Source organism: Synchiropus splendidus, chromosome 19 (genome assembly GCF_027744825.2).
Source record: "Synchiropus splendidus isolate RoL2022-P1 chromosome 19, RoL_Sspl_1.0, whole genome shotgun sequence".
NCBI lineage: Eukaryota > Metazoa > Chordata > Actinopteri > Syngnathiformes > Callionymidae > Synchiropus > Synchiropus splendidus.
In genome coordinates this window covers 11,707,798-11,731,993 of record NC_071352.1, presented here as the reverse complement: position 1 = coordinate 11,731,993, position 24,196 = coordinate 11,707,798, and the positions used below count along the sequence as shown (strand labels likewise).

Below are 24,196 nucleotides of genomic sequence, written 5' to 3'. Positions count from 1 at the left end.
CTCATCACAGTTGCTGTTGCAAAATGCTTCACACTGAAAATGGCTGCAATTCCTGCAAGTGCAGAAGAGAAGAGGCACTGAAGTCACTTTCACAAACGTATGAGGTCAGCTCTTCCAAATATGTCTTTTAAACATGCAAAACTCTCAGTCACTCTCCAGAGACCCGGAGCGCTGCCTCCATTAAGCTTTACACCTGCTTCCAAACAATAATGGATGACTCATGAAGTGTCTGTTACTACATAAATATGTGAGTTAAAACTAATATAATGTAATAAAATACTATTATATCATATTAGATTCAACATGTTACTGCATAAATATGTGAGTTAAAACTAATATAATGTAATAAAATACTATTATATCATATTAGATTCAACATGTTACTGCATAAATATGTGAGTTAAAACTAATATAATGTAATAAAATACTATTATATCATATTAGATTCAACATGTTACTGCATAAATATGTGAGTTAAAACTAATATAATATAATAAAATACTATTATATCATATTAGATTCAACATGTTCCTGCATAAATATGTGAGTTAAAACTAATATAATATAATAAAATACTATTATATCATAATATATTCAACATATGATGAAAACAGAACACTAGAGGTGTGAAAACATATAAATGTAGCAATATTTTTTATCCCTGATGTGATGGCAATATTTCATATCTTGAAACCATAAATTCTGATCTTTGACATGTTGGCAGTGATACACAACTCGATTGAGTCAGTGGTGTCAGTCATTGTTCCCAGTGTATTCAGTGACAGTGTGAGCTGCACTGGAGTGAGGATCCTTTCAGTACATTGATAAACTTTGTGACATTTGTTTGAAGTCACAGAAGTTTAAGAGAGAAACTGAATTTGACTTTCAGTATTTCCAAAAGGAAAAAAAAAGAAAATTGAAAGGTTTTCATTCTGTATTTTTGTTTTGAAATACATGTTTAACTATGTTGAACGCTACAGCAGCTTATTGTGTTCAATGGGGAAAAAATGTGAAAAAAAAAATTATGGTTTGTTTTGGAGGGGAATAATTACTTTTTACATGCTATTTTTCCTGTTTTTTGTGTTTTTTTCCCCGTAAGTTATTTTAGTCTTAACTGAAAGTGTCTTGATAATTCAGGGCAAATTTTGTCTGAAAAACGCATAGGGAAAAATAGCAAGAAAAACAGAAATAATTAGCATGAAAAATAACCAAAAAATGACCTCAAAAATGCTTTATTTTAATCGTGTTTAAACGCACTAGTTAACGTGAGAATTTGCGCTTAACTGTGAGTTAACTCGCAAGTTAAAATTGAACTACATTATAAAATGTTAACCTACATAAATTAATCATTTATATTTAGCATTTTTTTTATTGCACACGGAGGAAGTAATTCCAATGGACATGAGCAACAGGGAAAAGAAGGTTCCAGGACGGATGCTATGTATTCAAAAGGGATGCTACAGGCTGTTTGTCAACATCATGATGTGTCATGGTTAGTTTCTAACTGAGTTCACCAAGGCCTCGGCCGTGTTTCACAAGGGCTGCAGGACAGAGACGAAAGATGAAGAGGATTAAAGGGAAAAAATGTGATCACTATGTAAGTTTCTCTGGCCATTTATCCTTGGAATGGCAGGTTGAGTTTAACCGCATAGTTGTCGGATTATACCATTAAAATAACGTGGTTGGGTTTTGTACAAAGGCTTGTAAGTCACTTGTTTCACGCTGGTAAATAAAACATGTTGTACTATATATAAGGGGTCAATAAGCCTGAGTGAGTACATTAAGCTTAGGTGAGCTCTGCAGCAGAGAGAGGAACGCAAGAGTGCCGCACTCACTGAGTACATTGAGTCCCTGAGCTGTGCAGAGGTGGTCTGAAGGACAACAATCTCACTGAATAGGACCGCCACCGCCGCCGCCGCCACCGCCGCACAGCCAAGTGAATCATACCGTTACAAACAGTGAAAATGCAGAGGAGACTCGATACACAGGTTGATAGAGCCAGAGAAGCTGAAAGAAGAGTCGTGGGTGTTCGCTTGTATGCCTTCCAGCAGAGAGGCTATTTCTGACAGAGCAGAGGTACTGAGAGCACAAAGGAGGCTTGAATGGAGCGAAGCAAGGACCATCAACTAGAGTCGAAAATTTCACTTGTCGTGCCCATCAATCTGTCAGGACTCGCATCACATGCTGTTCCATCATCGTAAAAGACGTCGGACGGAAGCAGAGGAGGAGATTTGTATGTGGGGAATTCAACGGTGACACGCTCCTATTAGAGAGCTGCTGGCCTCGCACTCTTTGCGTCAATGATGAGTCAGCATAATGCTGTCAGGAAATGATATTGAGGATTTATCTATTTACGAACATTGAGACACAGGGCACGGAATGCGGTGCCGGATTCTCCACGTGGTGGTACAGCGATGTGGGATGAAATTCTTTGTTCCTTCAATCCCTTCTTGCCTTGCACAATACTGGGGGTCAATAATTGCATGCTATTTCAACCAAATTATAAACACAAGAAATGATGAGAGGGCGTGGGGCGAATGAGCAGATGTCACAACCTTTCGCTAGAGGTTCAGCGTTCGTGTCAAGACAGGATCAATTTCATTTATCCATTTGACTGAGAAATGTCATCAATATCATGAGCTGAAAAGGTACTAGCAAAGGTATCCACCATGTTACTTTTTTCCAAGGCTCTGAACCCTCTGGTTTAAACAGCACTGCAGCTATTACATGGATTTTTCAGGGGAAACGTGCCTCTTGCGGTCAAGATATTTCCTCACGTTGTGCTCAATTCAATAGACTAGACTACCTTAAAAATGAGTCAACCTGTCGGCACATGACATGTACAGGTTGGCGAACACAGCAAAAAGTTAAGATTGTAGAATTACATATATATATATATATATATATATATATATATATATATATATATATATATATATATATATATATATATATATATATATATAACACAGAACCTTTGTACAAGACACGTGGCAGCTAGGATGAGAACAACAACAACAAACATGAAGGAATCCCTGAACTAAAGCAAACAAAAGCATCTGTTTGCTTTTGTTCATGGATGTTTTCCTCTACACAATGTTCCAGGGTTTCCACTACTGTGAATGATAATTCTTACACAAATATTTTCAAGACATTAAAAGAGCTTAAGTTTAAATCTGGTGATATAAAAACTTGAATACAGCCACCATCGTGATTTATTGTGCTATTGTCAAACTGATGCAAAATACTGATGCAAATATATATATATATATATATATATATATATATATATATATATATATATATATATATATATATACTAATACTAAGTTTGGCAGAGGGACAATATCAAATACAGTATTTCATAATTCAGCAATGAGTAAGACTGATGTCTGTCAACACGGTTGTTCGCTCTGCTTCTTAAGTAACGCATATAACCAGAGTAAGTCCTAAATACTCCCAGACCAAGTCGGGAGCAGAAGCCCTGTCCAAGTGTGACTTGGGCCTCATTACTTGATACAGCTCAGCGCGCTGTCCGACCTTATTTACAGTAATTACACCTGAAGCGGAACTGTGAGAGATCTGCACGCCACGGTGAAATACAGCTTGACCCTGTTTATAAAACAAGATTATATTTATCTTCTTTTGTTGCTGAACTGGTCCACAGTTCGTAGTTGGAGCTCAGCGTTTCACCTCGGCTTGTAGAGTGTGAAACTTGTGTCATTTCAATGTAAAGTAAATTGTGTGTTGATAGATGCACAATGCAGATGGACTTTGAAGCAACACAAGCTGGCTGATATCACATTACCCAGCTCAACTATGTGAACATAATTCACTATATTTTTGCTTTTGGAACACACTCAATGCCCACGGGCCGAGTCCAACTGTCACTTTGTCGCCTCACATCCCTCATCCTCCAAAACAATGGCAGACACACACACACAGGAAACAGTCCTCACATGCTGCCCGGCTGACACAACACAGCCTTTTGACTCACCACTTTTTCTGTCTGACTTTTCACTCTCAGCTTCTGTTTTTTCACGTCAAGGCGAACAAAATACCCAGTGGCACATCCTCTTTCGTTTTCTGTCACGCTCTTGCGCCAGATGAGGACGGGACACGATCGAAAACAGACTGGAGTCAACGTACAGGCATTTTTGTGTCACGCACAAAACACGAGCGAAACGTGGAGTTAAAGCATTAATATTACATTCCCAACTATTTCAGGCAGCGTCAAGGATGCTTCATATCCATTAGGTACACATGCTTATATTTGTGTTTCAATCCGCTGTAAAATTGATATTCTCATGAAACATCCACACTTCAGGAGCACTGCTCTCTTGTGGTGATCATAAACCACAAAGTACGTTCACATTTAACAACACGACTATTTATTCTCACAAAGGACTGCAGTACAGCAGCACTCATTCTACATGAGCAATGGAAGCTTTGAATGTCTCATTCATTCTGATTTACTTCTGTCATAGTTCAGATGGATCTGAATGCCTCCTGATTGGAAAAGCTTTGTACGCTGGATTCAAATGATATACTGAGATTGAAAATAGATAGTTATACAGGAATAATATAATAATATCATTTTCTTCTGTTTCTTTAGTGAATTCTTTACTGAACTGAATATTCAATAAAATAAACCACGATGAACACTTTAAATTCCATATTATTACAGATTATACGTAAAACCTTTAGAGAACTGCAAATGGTGCAATAATTCAATGAATATTTACCACAAAAAAACAAGCAACTTATTGTGTGTTATCTCCTGTGCGACTGTCTGAGAGCAATATAACAGCTGATATTTGGATTTCAGTAAAAGTCTCACCAAACAAGGATCCAGTGATCACATTTTGCCACCAATGGTGTGTTACACGAGTATCTGGAGAGCCACCCAGTGCTTAATAAAATATCAAACTGTGTGGATGAAATAAATATGGGTCAATAATGGAGGGTCCGAATGGGAAGTTTGGTGGGGTTTGGCTCTCTCTGAGTGCCTTTCTTGATCAGGATGTATTCAACACTGGGCTTTATTTTCTGTTGTTTACGCTCTTGGTGATAAAATTTCTCGCCTGTTGGATCATTCAGTATCTCAATGTATCGCACACCACATATGCTTATTCCAGCAAGCCAGGATGGACAGACAGTGAAGGCAACGCCTGCTGACTTTGGTCAGTGAGTCACTTGGTTGCGGCACATATGAGTACAGCCAACATGAATAAACATCAGCTGCTTTGGACTTGTTTGGTCGCCAACATACACACTAATACGTGAGACGCTTACGATAACAATGCTGCGTTAATTCAGCCTCGTAGCGTTTACCTCGCTTTGTACTTGACGCGCGACCTTGACATGTCGTGGCGTCGATAACCAGCTTCCACCGTGGGCAGGAGCCCCATTAATCTCGGGTGTAGTTATTGACCTGACATGACAAAGCGACTTATATCCCAACATGCATGGCAGCTATAACATGCCGAGGCAACACTGAGAGCTACGCACCGCTCACCACTCGGAAAATCAATGCATGACTGTGAGCATTCGGTCAGAAGCTTGATCTATAGAAGCGCCGCGTCGGTATCATGCATGCTGCCGCGCTACTAAGGCCCTGCCTGCTGCCCTTTCAGGAGCTTGTGAATGATCGTCTTTCCTCGGACAGTCCTTTGGCCTTCACCTGACTTCCACTCCTCCTGTTTGATAAACTGTTGTCTAATAGGATTTCAGTGTGGTTATCTCCTGATCTCCGAGCTTCAGCTCTCGTATCAGCCCTCCCATGCCACGCCAAACTGACTCTTCCCTCCTCCCCGTGCTATTTATCTTCCCCTTATACTCCACTGCATCACTCTCTATCTTGCAAATGTCCCGCACGCCCCCAACCTCCACCTTCACCTCTGCACACTAGCTTTTCTGAGGCTGCGTTTGGCTTCCCTGTCCGACACTAGATGTCATGGCTCCACTTCCAGGCTCCGAGTCCTGGTTTTGCTTTTTTCCCCCTCTGTTCCTTTGGCACACGGCTGGAGCCGATTAACCCCTGACGAACTGTCTTCAAAAACACCTGGGCTCCAGCAACGTGTGCCAGATCGTTGTCTTTGTTTCCTGCCAGTTCTCCTAGTCCCTGTGTGTTTCCATGTTCCCTGTGATGTTTCCTCTGGTTCCGGTGATTTTGGGCTCCTCTCGTTCCCCGTGGTAACTCCTGGTTCTCGTGTCTCTCCCTGTGTTCGGCTTCTTGTTCTGTGTGCTAGCCGGCTCATTTAACTCCCGGTTGTCATTGTTTCGGTCTCTTATGCTAGCTAGCTCATTTAACTCCCGGTTGTCATTGTTTCGGTCTCTTATGCTAGCTAGCTCATTTAACTCCCGGTTGTCATTGTTTCGGTCTCTTATGCTAGCTAGCTCATTTAACTCCCGGTTGTCATTGTTTCGGTCTCTTATGCTAGCTAGCTCATTTAACTCCCGGTTGTCATTGTTTCGGTCTCTTATGCTAGCCAGCTCATTTAACTCCCGGTTGTCATTGTTTCGGTCTCTTATGCTAGCCAGCTCATTTAACTCCCGGTTGTCATTGTTTCGGTCTCTTATGCTAGCCAGCTCATTTAACTCCCGGTTGTCATTGTTTCGGTCTCTTATGCTAGCCAGCTCATTTAACTCCCGGTTGTCATTGTTTCGGTCTCTTATGCTAGCCAGCTCATTTAACTCCCGGTTGTCATTGTTTCGGTCTCTTATGCTAGCCAGCTCATTTAACTCCCGGTTGTCATTGTTTCGGTCTCTTATGCTAGCCAGCTCATTTAACTCCCGGTTGTCATTGTTTCGGTCTCTTATGCTAGCTCCCGGTTCGGTGACGGTTCTCGTGTCTCTCCCTGTGTTCGGCTTCTTGTTCTGTGTGCTAGCTAGCTCGTTAAACTCCTGGTTCTCCTTGTTTTCGGTCTCCTGTTTTGTTAGCTAGCTTTTTGGATTTTTCTGTGTAAAACCCTGGTGCTCTGAGTTTAGTGTTTAGTTTCTCCCTGTTTCCGTGTGCTTCCCTGGTTTCTTTTATTTACTCTTGGTTCATGGTGCTTTTCATCTCCTCTAGTTTCCTGTGATTTGAGTTTTGTTTCTCCCGGTTCGGTGACGCTCTCTGTTGCGTTTTTGTTGATATATTAAAATTTTATTTGTAACGCGTTCCTGCCTTCCTGTGCCTATCACCACTTAGTCGTACCGTGACACGAGAAGCCCTCCTGCCAAATCAAATGTATTGCCATGGTCAGTGAGGATCCCACCAACTAGGAAAAATTAAAATTAAAAGAAAAAATAACCCACAAACAACAAAGGCTAAATAAAATAAAATAGTCAGACAGGGGGAGAAGCTGGTCTGGATTGACCGTAACAACGCCCTCTCCAAACTTGCTGCCACCTGTCTGCCTTTGCGTGCTCAAAGGCTTGCCATCCACTGAGTCGTAAGTGTAAGTGGCAGGTATAAAAGTATAAGCACCACAGGGGCCGAGCCCACGGCCTCAGAACACATGCACCAGCGCGCGCACTCCAATCACCCCGCAGCTATGTAAGCAAGGCAGGCGCGGATCGAACACCTGTTTCTCACACTCGGACTCATATGGAAAGCCAGAGGGAGTTTTATTCAGCACAGCATGACGTGCCGGGGAGGACAGTGTAAACACTCATTACAAAAGGCTATGGTCATGATGCCAGCCATTCAGGTTGTTGTGTAAAATGACAGAAAACCGTCCATCGCTACATGCGCAGAAGGGGAAATGCGTACTTCATTAAATGGACTAAAGATTGAGTTCAGTGCATCAGTTCCACAAAACACTGTCTAATGCAATGAAGGCACTAAAGTCAGTCTCCTCCATCGCTTTGTCCATCACACGCAACGTAAAACCAAACCCTATGGCTGAGGTTCCTCTCACTTCCCAGCAAAAACCAACCTCTGTTCAAACACAGAACGCGTCTGTGACTCATTTCACGCTGCGTTACGGACACACACATCAATCATTCTGTAATTATATGGCAAGGGCCAGGTTCACCCTCCGCTGGTTCACCCTCCGCTCCCTCCACTGTGACTGTGGTAATGGTAATCCGCAATCAACCTCCTTCCTCTCGTGTACTTTCAGCCATATGAAATCAAAACTGTGACCAGAATACTTGTTGAAACTAAAGACAAAACCATCTTCCACAGTAACATGCTCAAATATTAAGAAAAAAAACACTTTAGCTACCACTATTTTACGGTAGATTCTACCTTATAACAATACAGAAATGCTTGTTGCAGGCAGAGAGAAAACCACAATTTTCATACCATAAAAAAAAAAAACTAATTTCACGGGCTGGGCAACACAAGCATCAGGTTTGTTGTGGACAGGAGGCTGGGATGGGAGGAATCCGGCAGCTTCATTGGACCATGTACATGCAAAATGCATGGCTTTGCGTCTTCACTTCCCCAGTATTTCATGGCCCAAGCTCCCTCTGCAGCCGCTTGCTTCGTGACTGGGCGGCCCAGCGCAGTCCTCTCAGCTCAGGATTCCTGCCAGCTGAAGGTGCCGATGGCCTCACGCTGAAGCCCTTGAAGACCTTCTGTTTGACTAATGGTGGATGCATTTTTGAATTGGCCACCCGACACCCAACGATCCATGCTCTTCTCCCTGTTTGTTTGACACTTTACTTTTTACCGTATGAGAGGAAAAACTACAGAGCGAGAAAAAACACTAAACAAAAGGGGTGTTACAAGCACATTCCATATCCCTTTTACAGTCCACTCCTCCCAGTGTTTTTCACGTCCCTCCGCCTTCAGGTTCGGTCTTTACTAACTGCAGTCAGAATTTTAAACAAATATACTGTACATTACTCTTATTTGAAATAGTACTAGGCAACAGACGGAGGGATAAAACCTTGTCGCTGAGAACCCTCTCACAAATATGTATCACACCAGTCCACAACTGTTCCAATAGATCGCATGCCTAAAAATATGTGTGTGGTTGGCACCCGATTCCCCACAGTGTCTCCAACATTGTTGATGTTTGTTCAATTGTTTGCTTTTAATATGTGGTGACTTTAAAAAATACATAACTGACATTTTCTTTCCCATCTGAAGAGCAGTGAAGACACAGCGCCACTCACACACCGACAACTCTATTTTCATTTCTAGTACTCATTTTCTTTTAACATACGACGGGTTAGTTGCATTTGGGTTTTTTAAACTTTCTCAAATTTGGCCCCAACATCCGGACTACTACTGCTAAGTCAACAGCCGTGCCACATTTTCATAGAACGGATGGAGGAGTCACCCATTACCCCAAAACCACTAGCTTTGAATAGCCTCACCTTCAATGACCAACGGCAGTAAAAGATTCCTTACCATATTATATCTTGTTTATATTGAACTGAATACTTTCCTAATGTAAACTGTGTGTGAATATATATATATATATATATATATATATATATATATATATATATATATATATATATATATATATATATACACACACACCTTGTACGATCACCATGTAAGGTGGAAAAAAGCAGTAGTTTCCAACAAATATTCTTGGATTCTTTAATAGGTATGAAGCTCACCTCAGACTGAAGACTTCAATAGTGACTCCTCAGTCTCTTCTATCCTTAGCAACGTTTAATCTTTGCAAAAAGATGCACTGAATCCAAGGCCAACCACCGTGCCTAGCTCCTGTGTTAGAAACCTGCAAAACAAACCGGCCACTGAAGGAAGAGAGTTCACCGTCCTGGTGGCAGCTCCTTCGAGAACAGCAGCAAATTCACCACTTTGCCAGATTGTCCAGTCATTCCTGCACCGCATCACCCATCAGTCGCGAACACACAAGACATTCCCAGACATTAAAAATGTGGTGACGGGCGCATCAAACCTACTATTACACAACTGTATCAGCCAAAGGTTCATCGTAAGAGCGATTACTCATTTCTTCATTTTCATTTTATTGATGCTGAACTTGAGTGTTAAAAGTAGTTTTTGTTTAGCCGCAGATTCATCCTGAAATGTGTCCTGCGGTTCTGAAGAGATCTGCTGTAAACCCATGCTAAATATAGAATTGATCACAGCCCCACAAGCTATATATAATGGGAGTTAATGTTCTTTATTGCGGCTTGTCCCTATACTTAGCTCCGATGGTAAGCATGGATTAGATGGGCCGCTTCACCCACCGCGCTCCCGCACCAGCACGCCCACTAACAAGTGCAGCCGCACATTACTGACATGCTTCAGAGGCGAGCAGAGCCTAGTCTTGACCTGAAACATACGTGCTGAAATACAGGTCAAGACCAGGCGCTGCCGCCTTTTCACACTCAAAACCAGAAACACAAAACACTTGCCGGAAGAGTGAAGGCCATCCAGGACCCTTCTGGCGTCCCATTTAGAAACTCCTGATGCTAACAAGTGTTTATTTTGGTTGGTGTGTGAGGGCTGTTGACAAGTGGGTCAGTCTGTGCCGCACTGTGGACGGGTCAGTTGCATAAAAAGGGCATCATCCCCCAAACCATTAAGTCTTGTGTGCGAGGCAGTGGTTACCCCGATTTCTAACCCACAAAACTGTGGCAGAAATATCTTATTATTCATGATTTTATGATTCATAGACACACACACACTAGGCATCATTTCAAGGCCACAAGAACAGAAAAGGAGTCAAGGTAAAGACAAGAGATTTTCAGTCCGTCAGTCTTCACCAATGGTCCTGGTCTATGCTCCTTTCTCGGTTACCACTCTTAACATCATGTCTCACATCCACTTCATGTTCTATTTGAAGTAGAAAAGTGTAAAATTCCCGCCTCAAGGGAGACTGAGCCTGAGTTCTGACTCTCAAGACTTGATCGTGTCGATGCTTGATGGACGGACTTGCTTGCTAAGCATGGATCCACTTGTTCTTCCTTGTTGGTAATGGAAATATTCATAGCAATCTGATTGTCAATGGAGATTCATGAGCCAGTCGTAGAAGAATCAGCATCAGTTGATACTGTGCTAAGAAGTGTCTTCTTTATTATTTTCTTCTCTGTTATTCATGAGTATGAATCACATTAAATGACCTTGAATCCTGCCCCCGCTCTTCTTCCCACGAAAATTCACCTTGAAAAGGTCAAGATTCTGAGGTGCACAGACACTGCCACTGGTCACTGGTCCAGCTTTTGTTGATATAAACGCTGAGTTTAAAAGAGAAAAGATAAGATCACTCTTCAGTCGTCCCGCAGTGGGGACATTAGGGTCATAAGGAACATTGTAGATATACATAAATAAAGCAGTACCATTCGCACAATTAACAATACACAATAACTGTAAAAGAAAACGTCTGAAAAATGAAAAAGAAAACAACAAAAAATGTGACCGACACGTGCCTAATATATTCGGCACATATGGGGATATACTCTAAAAGGCTCACCGCGTTGTTCTGATAACACACAGTGACGCTTGGTTTCGGAAAAAAAGAAGTGAGTATTATTTCCATCTTAACCATAAAATGCTGTAACAGTGTCAGGCGCCAGGTTCGGCAGGTGTTTTGTGGACACATTTATTCGAACCACGCAGTGAAACGTGTCTCCTGCAAGCACATGTAATTCCACTTCTAATCTCTTCATGCTGCATCCCACTCACGCTGCACATCTCTTCCTTCTGACGCAGAGGATTTCGGATGAAGATGCTGCGATCGTGAATGCGATCGCAGCGGGGATCTGACCACATTAAACAGGAGATCTCATCGGCATCATGTTTATTTACGCCAATATTTGCATGCTGTGTGATATTAATGCGATAAATCAAAACGCATTGGCTCAGCAGCAATGTCTGGAGACGTGCATGTCTGGAGAGGGGGGGAAAAAAAAATGAAAAGATCACTATTTGAGGAATCTCCTGGGGGTTTCTAACTAATGACTTGAAGATTTCTTTTTTTTTTTTTTTCAATGGGGAGAGTCACTGCTGGAACAAACTGCAATTACAGGCCGTCTAGAGGCAAGGACATTCATCTTACATGTGCTGTCAGAATCGTTTTGCCAAAAGACTAGGAGAATATGGAGGGTGATGGAGTGCACCGTGAGAATTTACCTATTCACAAAGGACCTTCTGCACAGAGGCTCCCTGCTGCCTCATTTTTCTCCACTTGCAACCCATGGAGAGGCTCCGGAGGAGGCAGCAGAAGCAACAGAAACGTGCAGTAAACAGGAGAACGCAAAGACGTTTTGGGGAGGACGAAAACTATTAGACCAGAGGGGAGGGATGGGTGAAAACTTATCGTACATGATATACCGCCAAAACACAATCTCCACGATGACAATGCTGCATCTCACGATAAATTCGCTCAACACGCGGCTCACTCGCTGCATACATGGACATGACAAGACCGTGACGGCCGACACCGGCGTGTGACAGTTGTGGAGAGTGTGGTGGACTTTGGTTCACGATCGTAGTTTTAAACTTATTTTTAATCCAGGGAAGCTTTGATAATAACACTGGTCGACTCTGAGTCTCGGGATCTGTGTTTATTTTATTAGATGGAGTGGTCTTCATAGGTTTTATGACGTAGTCATCTGCCTTGGTTCATATCTACACATGCAGGTCTCCGGTTGCTGTCAGCTAAACACTGTGGTGAAAATAGTTGGATATTGGTCGGAGCTCCGCTCTGGTATTGGCGGCGGCGGCGGCGGCGGCGGCCTTTTCCACGTCCCCATTAGGGTTCAGTGATCACGGACACACTCTCACAGGCAGCGCTAATGCTACAACCTGGCATCAGTTAGGGACCATCAACAAATTCTAAAACGGTCGCAGTGTTAGTGAAATCTTCAATAAGGCAATGAAAAACAACCATTTTAGGAGAGAATTATAAAAAGGTTTTTCATCACACAAGACAAATGACTTGTATAGTGATTTGGAGAATAGAATATGACTAAAATTATTCAGATGATTTCTAATATTTCTTCAATAACATCTAGAAAACGTGTCCAGACTGCTCCATAGTTCAAGTCAACCGTTCAGAGACATGAGATACAGCAGACAAACAGCTCAATTTAACCCCTAAATAAAGCTGGCAGAGCAGTCTGTCAGACACCAGCGGCTTCTACCAGAGACGTGAAACATTGAAATTCTCATCTCTACACTTGGTTAACTGTTATATTTAAACATAAACAAATAAAGATGTTGATGAGACAAACTCCACTAATAAGTTTCATCATAAAACAGTTTCAAGAGAGACTGTAGTGTGTCCAACACATAGGAATAGAATGAAAACTTATTTATCGTGATAACTTTTTTTGTCCATATCGCCCATCCCTGCCAGAGGGCTCCAGTAGAATAGGTGAAGCCAGGAGAGGTGGTTCTCACCATGACATGGCTGAGGTGGATGTGAAGGAATCGCTCTGCTGGTTTATAAGCACCAGACATCTGTACTGAACTCACGGGACATTAAAATAAATAAAAAAAAAACATTTAACATAAAAACATTTTAACCTTTACATTGCTACTTTCACTTTTTTTTAAATGTATTAATACTCAATATTGTAAAATCACATACTGTCCAATCATGTTGACAAGACTATAGTAGAGGATACACATTGTCCACCTCATAGATAGTCTGTTGTGTTTCTTGTTGCACACTGGGCATTGAGTGTAAACTGACCTTCATGACGACAACCACCTTGAACAGTCCTGTACTAGTCCAACTTATCCTGCTCATGCCATTATATACAGCGTCCACAAGCCTCACTCTAAGACCCAAACAAACATGCCTTTGTATTCAGCCATAACAAACCCATCCCAGCATATCAACAAGAAAAACTCCAATCCCAGAAGTTATTCATGAGGCTGTCAACAGTAATGCGACTAGATAAACAACAAGCCAAGACCAAACCGAAAGCTGGATTCACACAATATCCTTTATTCCTCAAACCCACAGCCCACAAATCCTGCATATATGAAGGCTGACCCAGCGATCGCAGCAAACCTCCGGGCGAAAGATATTGATGAGCAGAGATGTTTTCAATAAAACCATGCTGCAGTAAAGCTGCGGAAACATAAACAGGAGGATTCCACCTGTATCTGCAGTTTTTTTTTTTCTTTTTTTTTCTATCCCTGGAATGTGTGAGTGACATGCCTGAGCCTGTTGAGAGACACAAGCTCCCGGCAACACATGACAGAAATATCCCCACACGGCGGCCCGGCAGATTCAGTATCAACCCGGGCAGATGGCCCCTGAAAGATCTGGGCGAGACCTGCCTTATTAAATGAAAAGTGATGACTCCTGTCAGAGTGCACGCCGCCTCTCATCAAGCAGTCTCAGTCAAGTCCGTTTGAATTGTTCACATTTATAAACACCTAATGCGACAAGCATAGCGTTCATGATGCAAGGTAAGTCACCGAGCGCTGTGACTGTGGACATATGAACATATTACCCCGAAATATTCTTGCCATAAATCTTCCATCCCTTGCCTTCATCTGCGGCAAGCAGCGCAAACAGAAAATGGCACCATCTGCGAATTGTTACGAAGTTTGTTTGCAAAACATTGCAGCATAAAGCTTGTTTGAACACTTGAACTTATTAAGTTAAGATCTGGAGCCTGTTTGGCCAACTAGTTTGTTCAAAGGTGGCGCTGAACTTTTGAAAAATTGTAGCATCATGTTGGCGTAGCTGGCTTTCAAACAAGAATACAAGCAACATCCGACTTACGGGATTGGTTCCGACCAACCAGTCGTAAGTCGGATTCAAAATGGCCGACACGAGGGTTATAGGTGCTACTGTAGTGGTAGATCACTGTGTGAGAGTGAGATGCTGGGATACTGTGCTGCTGTAACTGTCGTACATGATGCAGACAGACATTGAATTAAAAAAAAACATAGGCATCTTCTCGCCATGGTCATAAGTATGGGTGGACGTAAGTCGAGCAGGTCGTAAGTCGGATGTTACTTGTAGTTCCATTCAGTGCATCAATAGGAGAAGTCGGTGGCATTGGAAAAAAATGGGTTAACTCTCTAAGGTTCTCATCCACAAAGAGACGTGCAGAAGTCTCTTTTTCATGGTCATAAAATCTTGCCTACTGCACCTTTAAATTCCACACTGCACATCAACACATTGCTATCTGTCCATAAATTGGAGCCCGGTGAAAGTTTTCTATCTAAATTGAATCAAAAGCGTAACGGTCCTCTGAGGGTCCGTCTTGGAAATACAGCAGCAGTCAGCTGAATTGGTTCCAGCTGTTAACCAGCAGGACAAGTTGATCAACAGTTCTCCAAGTCACATGTGTGAGTGGCAGAGTCACACAAGTTGCTACAGGTGTGAAAACGCTGGACTGAAAAACGTGAGAGTATGATTCGTGTATAATAAAACAAGGGCACATGATACTTTGGTAAATCCCAGGCTTCTGTCTGGAGTGCTGTGGACCCCTTAAAAGAGCCCGAGTCCAGCATGTGACAGATGTTAATTGAGTTTGAGACCCCTGGTTTGAACCTTAATGTGTTTTGATATTAACTGGCTAATTTTGAACCAAGGACACCACATAAAATGATGCCATTTGAATAAGAATATTCAGCGACAAGTGAAAGAAATCATTGACCATGTATTCACAAGGTCAAAATCTTTTTGGACTGTCAGCTCAGATGAAACCCAGGCGAACAAGGCTGGCCCATACAGTGGTACAGTGGTTTTCCAACGTCCCGGAATTCAAAGAAATCGGAGTTCGAACAACATGCGCGGACCGATCAGCTGACTCACGGCGTGCTTTGTTATTGTGTATAACGCAGCCTCTGTATGCAGACGTGTCCCGTTAGCTACATTGACTGACTGTTTTTTCTTCATATTGAGGTGTAAAACCTTTCCTGTCTCCACACTGGACCGTGGTAGAGTGTCACAGGGGAGGTGCTGGAGCGCTCACTCCAGGGTTTGATGTCCTGTTGTGGGCTGGAGCTGGGACAGGGATGAGGCGAGTCTGGGACAGAGCGTGACTTGGTTTATGACTTTGTCACAGCCAAACTGCACAGAAGCGCACATTCAGAGCTGGACACGCACCGGGCACCTCTTCACTTCTGGAGAGACCTCACTCACTCGGCAACCCCTCCCACATGCAGCGGCCACACACATAGAGGAACAGCGCACCTGCAGCAGACACTCTACATTCACTCCTACAAAAGTCTATTTTAAGGCTTGGAACGCATTAGTTCTTTTTCCATTCATTGTAATGGGAAAAATCCATTCAGATTTCGAACAATTCGCTTCTCGAACGGGCGTCTGGAACGGATTGTGGTCGAGAACCGAGGTGTATTTGCCCCTTGCTGGATTTGAACCAGCGACTCTCTTGCTGTGAGACTGCAGCCCTGGCTAACATTATCCCAGAGTAAAACCAAATTCATGTTGGAAACAGACGACCTCTGTTGCATCACTTCCTCTCTGGAATCCTCTGGGCAGAGTGACTTCCCTGGCATTTCATTTTATTCCCTCACAGGAAGCACCACTGAATCTGTGACACATTTCCGCTCGCTGTAGTTGAAAGATGTTCCTACGCACATTAGCATTTGCCAGTGTCACCTCTGATTCCACTGTGGTTGCATCTGAAAGTGACCACACACTCTGTCCTCGGTCATCAATCAGGCTCTTCCCTGCACTAATCGTTCCCCCTCTCCCCTCTGATCTCCAGGACGCAGATATCTCCAGCAGACCTCCCTCGCCAGCAGCACAAGGAGAAGCACGGCAGGAATAAAACAGTGCAGATCAAGCGGCAGACGACTGAGTAAACAAAGCAGCGCTGATAAGAATCACGTCACGCCATGTGCTTCCGTCTGAGAAGGAGAATCGCACCTTTACACGGCACTGGGATTAAACATGAGTTGCAGACAATGAACTGATAATATAGACTTCAACAATAAAATCATTTGTCATTTGTCTTGAAGAACATTTGCGTTGTGTTCCCCAGACTCCTGACGAAATTGCACGATCGACAAAACTCATCCACAAAAACAGAGCAACCAGAGAGCAGCATCACCAGGCCACCAGTATTCTGAAGTGCACTAAAACATGTACAGCCCGCCTCGTGCGATGACATCACGTCGGCGCAATTATCCCCCGAAGCTCATCGAGGTAAGGTCACGTGTCCAAACACTCTGGTTGGGGCCCAATCAACTCAATTGTTCTCACCGAGTCCAGACCTAGACTGTGCCGGAGACTAATTGAGGCTTCAGTTCAGCACTTTTGAAGAACAATAGAGGGTGGAGGGGTGGGGGGGTTATAAGGTAACCCTACCCCGACCTGAACCCTGACAAGCCAGGCATCTACAGAATGCAGGCAGGAGATGTTTATCAGTCTGCCAGTCTAGTGGTGTATTGAGCTGTTGAGGGGGGGGGCAGCAGTGACTGACTCAGTCATAGGCCCATATACGCTCCCTTTACGTAGGAAAATCCTCAACTGTTGTCACCGTCACTGATCACTAGGGAGGGGCGATATGGACCAAAAAGTTACCGTGATAAATGTTGTCATTTCGGCAATAACAATAACTATTACGATAAATACATTTTAATGTGTTGGACACACTACAGTCTCTCTTGAAACTGTTTTATGATGAAACTTATTAGTGGAGTTTGTCACCAACATCATTATTTATGTCTAAGTATATTTATTCAGGGGTTAAATTGAGGCATCTGTCTGCTGTATCTCATGTCTCTGAATGGTTGACTTGAACTATGGAGCAGTCTGGACACGTTTCCTAGATGTTATTGAAGAAATATCAGAAATCATGTGAAGAAATTATCATGCAGTCATATTCTATTCTCCAAATCACGATCCAAACTGTCAGTCCTTTGTCTCGTGTGATGAAAAACCTTCTCACAATTCTCTCTCCTAAAATGGTTGTTTTTCATTGCCTTGTTGAAGACAAACACTTCGACCGTTTTAGAATTTGTTGATGGTCCCTAACTGATGCCAGGTTGTAGCATTAGCGCTGCCTGTGAGAGTGTGTCCGCGATCAGTGAATCCTAATGGGGGAAGAGCTGGAGAGTGCAGCGCGCCATCAATGTCCTGTCTTGTTCATGAGTGTAAGTCCAATGCAGTGTTTATTGAATTTATCGTGAGATGCAGAATTGTCAACGTGGAGATTGTGTTTGGATAACAATAAGTGATCGACCGGACCGGACCTCCTGTACAAAAGCCAAAACGGAGGCAGCGTTGTAGGAGGCGGTGGTTGCTGAGGATGTTAAATACTGTATATCATGACAGGAGGACGGAGAATTTCCACTATTGTTATGTCTTCTTTGTGTTTCATTAGTGCTAAGTATTGGGTGGTAACAGCAACACCGCCCCCCCACAGTTTCCAGTGGTACTGCCCGTAACCTTTGTGCAGGTATAACAAGAACGCAGAGCACGGACTGAAGGCCGTGTCCGGCAACAACGGGCCTTAAATCTGAACTCCTTGTGTTGCAGCAGTGTTTGTACTACCCTGCCCTCCGTGTTGCCTTTAAGACCCTGTTAGAAATGCTGAGGTGGAGTTGATGCGATGACCTTTACCAAAGACAAACCCAAACTAAAGGCTAAGCACTTGCTACTTTTTATTGGAGTGACCTTTTAAAACAGTTTCGGCTCATGTGATGAGTAATTGAAAATAGACGCTGAACACAAAACAGGCCCTTTAGACCCATTTGTGCTTTAACTTTAGAGCTTACAGTCAACATTCCATGACTTTGAATTAAATATCTGGAAGGAAGTTGTTGTGTGAAATGAGCGTTGAGGCATGAAAAGGCCTCCCAATTCTGTTTCACACCGGCGTTATCAGCTGCGACGACTGCTCTCTGCGTAATCGGTGTTACTCATTTAGGTGTCCCCGCATCAGCACACTCCCACAATGGAAAACTGAAGAAGCATTGTTTATAGATTCTTAAAAAAAAGGAGGTTTGTTCACAGCAGACCACCGACTAGACAGTAAATGTTTACAATAATGCATGGCAGTTATGCAACGCCAGCACACACTCACATGAAAACCATTGCATCACACTCCGGCGTTGCGATGGTTCTTTCGCTGACTATTATTTTTCATTCGCGAGAAGCTGCTTGTTTATGATGCAACCACTGACAAACTGTCTGGCAAGTCGTGATGTAAAAGCTCAAGATGGCAGCGCATCACAGCCGTATGAAGAAGTAATGTGAGCAGTTCTGCAGGAGAGCAAAACATCGAGGGAGAAGATTGAGAGACTAAAATAGTTGTCGTCCACTCAGTGTTATTGAACATGGTGGACGGTGCAGAGTCAGAGGGTTGTATTCATGATGTATAATAACACCACTTGAGACGTTTTCTTTTCAGAAAGTGTCATGAGATCCAGTGGTTTCAAACCTCACTTCATCTACAGTATAATAATGTCAGGACTGCGGTCAGTTCAACTGACATTTAAACAAGGAAAAAGAGAACGTACATCTGTTTTCAGAACAGAAAATATCAACAAAGGAAAACTCAAGTTATAGACATGGAGAAGCTGTGAACCTTGAAGTGTCCTGTCGCCACAAAAAGCATGAGCAAGCACCGTCACGTTCAAGCCCACCGCGCCGGTAGTTCCTGACACGGTCGTGTTTTTGAAGCTGCACAGACACGAGCCGCTGGGTGACAACAATACCTGCCACACTCTGAGACAGTAACACAAAGTGGCGTTAGAATGAAACAGTGAGTTGCGCAAAGCTGATTCAGCAATCTTGTTTTGGTTTTTTTAACAACCATCAGACAAAACTAGACAACAGAGTAAATTGATTTCATATTTAGATTTAGAACGTTAGATTTTTCTTGAAAACATTGCAGCATTAATGGCTACACACATGGAAAATACTGCATACAATTCAAGGACAACAAGGAAACGCAGACCTCAATAACTATCAGAAAATAATGTCACAATGTATTTAGCATTGGTGACTCTTTTTAGTCCTGTACAACGTGCAATACTTCAATGATCAGGTCCAATTCCAGTTGAAAGTCACTGGATGTCATATTAAAGAATTCTAAACACATACAGAAGAGGACTTCAAAATACTACGCCTAAAATACAGGAGCTTTATTCACAAAAAGTATTGTGTCATGCACAGAATTCAGCCAGTGAAGATGGATGGATGCAAAAAAAAGTCCATATAAATATAAGATATCGATCTATATTTCTCTAGATCCTATCTACCTCACAAGCCAAGACGCCTTTAAAGAATCAATAATATGTCTCTGGTAGAAAATAGGCGCTGTAAACTTCAGACAGCGGTTCGCTGAAGATAGGTTTTAACTTCATCCGTTGAATGAGAGGTTTAGGACGGAGCTGGTCACAGTTAAAAGACGCTCTCCACTAGTTATTCCCTCCGCCAAAGAGGTTGTGTGGAACTGAAAATTTCCGTTTCATCTGGATTTTGGACGACGTTCACACCTTCATTCATATTCAAGGCGACTCAGCACTGCAGCTCACGCACACAGCTCCGTTCAACTTTCGCAAGAAAACATGCGACTGAGCGGCCAATAAATCATGTGACCATATGCGCCAAAATTCCTGAGTCATGTTACATTGATTTGACTGCACACTGCTTTTATGAAGTCAACTGTTTCCGCAACTTGGTGACAGTGCTGGATAAAAGTTTTCAGGATCCCCTACTGCATGCTCATGGCAGGTTTATTTATCTGTTTTTTTCTTGACTTTGTTCCAGACTGTGTTGCGAGCTGCCAATTTGAAACTGTCAGGAACTTAGTTTGGTTCATTTTTCTTGCAAACAATGAACATATTTGGATTTGTTTGTGGCTGTATAATGCAGCCACAACGTTTTTTTCCCCGCAGTCATATTCTGGACTCATCTCTGGCAGCCTTCAATCGGATGAGAGCTCACTGAGCTCCAATCTATTTGATTGGAGAATGACACTCGGAGGGGCAGAGAAGCGTGAGACGACCTCATGCCAGCGTCTCAAATACGTCAGGAGACCACACAGGTGATGTCTCTGGACTGTTCTCTGCTGTCCACGCTGGTGGTGAGCTTTACAGCCAGTGGCAAGGCCAGAGCCAGCCTTGCAGCTGTCCAGCGTTACATAACAAGTCTGCATCATCCACACAGAAACACACGCACGCACGCGCCCTCCAGCCACTTCGCAGCCTCTCCACCATGACAGCGTCACCCCCACTGAGAGAGTGACAAGAGGACAAAGTTGGATGTCTACGGAAGGGGCAAACACTAACTCATCTCTTGTCGAGGGCCAAGTTAATAAGGTAACACACTGCTGGGAGAGCTCATTTGCATCAATCTGCCCACCAGCCTCCCTCACACCGAGCCAGGTCCAACGTGGACCGGCACAGCGCGTGAGATTCACAGTCAACTGCCAAACACGTCCAATCACTGACTGTTTTAAGACAGAAGAGGGGGGTTGAATCTCAAGAGACTATTGCGACATTGGCGTCCATCTCTCCAGGGTGTCCACCAAGAACATTGCTCAGCATTGCTATGACTCGACAGTGAGTCCCACCTACTCAAAAAGGGATGATCCTCCAGCAGATCCCTTTTGGTTGTTCCGACGTCCAGACTGAAATCTACAGAGGACCAAGCCAAGTCTCCCCAGGAGATCAGACTGTCCCTTCTTTTAAGTACCTTTTAAGAACACATTTTTCCAGACTAGCCTTTATGGGATGTTGTCACACTGAATCCATTGATGGGAGGTTTAATTTATCTTTATTATTGTTTACTGACTGTTGCGTGTCATCTCTGTTGCCTTCCTGTGGATGTTAGTGCTGGATTCATGTAAATCGCTTTCACACTACGGGTTCTGTCTCGGGTGGGTCTGAGTCCAACTCGCCTCCTGCTGTGGAGCCTCGCACCTCTGCGCCTCAGGCGATGTCCTTTTTTTTCTCCTCAGCTGGCGGCGCTCTGCGCAAACTCGCTGGTTTGTGACCCACGATGAAGCCGGTCTCAAGGAAGTTGTCATCAGCCGCGCGACAACCTCCTTATTTCTCTGTCAGTTCTTAGCATTACGAGTCGTCCTCACCTCAGAACTGAACTGATGACGGAGCAAGGAAATAGCGGAAACAAGCTGCGCAATACGGAGCATCTTGATCGATCCACGCTGCTCTCACAACACGTTGAACACAGTGAGAGAGATTCCTTACGATCGAGAAGGTTTTAGTCAGTGAAGTTCAGATCCCGACGTGAATGAATAGTCTGGTGATCTTCAGTAACTTGGGGAAAATCAGCGTCTTTCCTCTTCGCTGTGCTCATGCAGCGAGATCACAGCAGTGAAAACAGTTACTGTAGAGCGCAGCATTATTCATTGAAGCAAGACATGTTTATCAGCCAAATAAAGGCGAAAACACGTGAGTTGTGAGTGACCACTGCCTGTCTGAGAGCTGCTATATAAATAAGGGGTGGTTACTTTACCCCCGATAGCGAAAACCAATATCTTGCAGAGACTTTATAGTGGAACTGAAGTTGAAGCAGTGTCCTTACTTTTTACAGACATGTTTAATACGAGCACGACAGCAATAATTCATGACAGCAGATACGATCTGGCCTGAAATGACCTGCATTTATCAGCATCGGAAATCAAGATATTGCATCTTGGATATCTGAAAAATCAATACCTGACATTCCAATTTATTATTATTATTATTTTCAACACCCCAGCATGAAGCAGCACGTCAATACATTACACTGAGGCATCGCTCGATTTGCTCAGAAATCACTCTTCAAAGAGCCATGAGTGGAGATAAAGATAGTTTCTAGGTGAAGATCATTGAAGATAGCTACTTTTAGAGTTGACTTTCACATTTTAAATCGAGCGCCGCTGGGAAACTCGGGGAAGTTTTTATATATATATATATATATATATATATATATATATATATATATATATATATATATATATATATATATATATATGAATGAAGGTTTATTTCCAGTGAAGTTGTATGACATTTGTCAAACCGTGAAATGGTTTTGGAGTTGTTATAGTGCATATACAGTTCAGTGACTAGTTCTACTGTAACTAAAGTCCATTTCTCTGTGCGCCTCGCCTTCTCTTTGGTTGACACGTTTGAGGGGGCACCAAGTTGCGCATGATCTGGCTGGCAAACTTCTAATGAGCTTTAGAAAAGGAGCTTAAATCTCATTTATTTGGAGGGTGCCGTTGAAAGCGAGCGCTCCTGGAAGCGCGTGGGCTGTAAATGTGCCACGCATCCGTGTCACCTTGAGAACGCTTCTCGTTAATCGCCACCAACCTTCATGATGCCGCAAGGTGTGTTCCCGCCACCTTGGCTTCTGTCGGCGGAGTGATCGCGGCTGCCACTCCCGTGCTCCCGGTACCGTCCGTTCGTATAGACCCCCTCGGCTCCGTAGCACTGAGCGGCGGCCGACACCTCCAAGTAGGCGCGGGTGCTGGAGGGGGTCCGCGCCGCCGCATCCGCGGTCATCCCGACGGTGGCCCCCGGTCCAGGTCCGAGGGCGTCCAGAAAGTGCCCCGACACGGCGTCAGAAGCGTGTAGCCCAGCCATGATCCCGCGTCACACCGAAGCCCACATCTCCTCTGTGGTTTCAAAGCAGCGTGGACTTCCAGATCACCGCCGCCGCTCCATCTCAGAAGCCGGACTGTGATCAACAAGGAGCGGGCAGGAACCCCGCGTCCTCACGCCGCCCACTCCGGTTCGCTGGGGAAGACCGCCTTCTGCCCTCACACACTTCTTCTTTTCTTCTTCTTCTTCTCAGCAAGCGCCCGTGATCAGGAGGTCCTCCAGCGCGCGGAGTCCCGAACAGTCCTGAGAGTCGGACCGGAGCTCACCTCCCTCCCTCTTCCCTCCCTCCCCGTCTCTCTCCCCCCCCCCGCAGCCGCGGGACAAATTCAAGGCTGGCAGTGCGCAGCCGCAGTACATCCGCGTGCGCGTCCATGTCAACGCACGTGCCAACAATTGTAATGAGATCCCCCCCCCCCCCCCCCCCCCAAAAAAAAACAAAACTGGGGAGCAAAGAAAGCACCAGTGTCACCACCTTCCTATTGTTGTTTACCACACGGATAACACATTTGACGTAAATGCGTTATTAACATGTTGTGCTGTGATAATAACCTGACTAAGGACAGCTAAGGAAAGAGGGTCAGGTGAAGCTGACTGGAGAAATATTTCAACAGATTTCGAGGGGTGGGAATAGAAATCAAATGAATACAGTGCAAAATAAACAAAGAAAATAATAGTTCAATGAGCGAAGCATATGTGTATCATGTATTATTGGTAACA

The 24,196-nt window shown here is 43.7% G+C and overlaps 1 protein-coding gene across 1 annotated transcript in view; it reads right to left on the bottom strand.

The window, feature by feature from the left end:
* The window catches only part of plcl5 (phospholipase C like 5), a 71,794-nt gene extending 48,061 nt beyond the window's left edge, over positions 1-23,733 (bottom strand). Inside the window, exon 1 of the mRNA XM_053850674.1 lies at positions 23,189-23,733. Coding sequence (XP_053706649.1) covers positions 23,189-23,461 — 273 coding nt within the window. The 5' untranslated portion in view covers positions 23,462-23,733. The remainder of the gene's footprint in view (positions 1-23,188) is intronic.
* Positions 23,734-24,196: the final 463 nt, after the last annotated feature.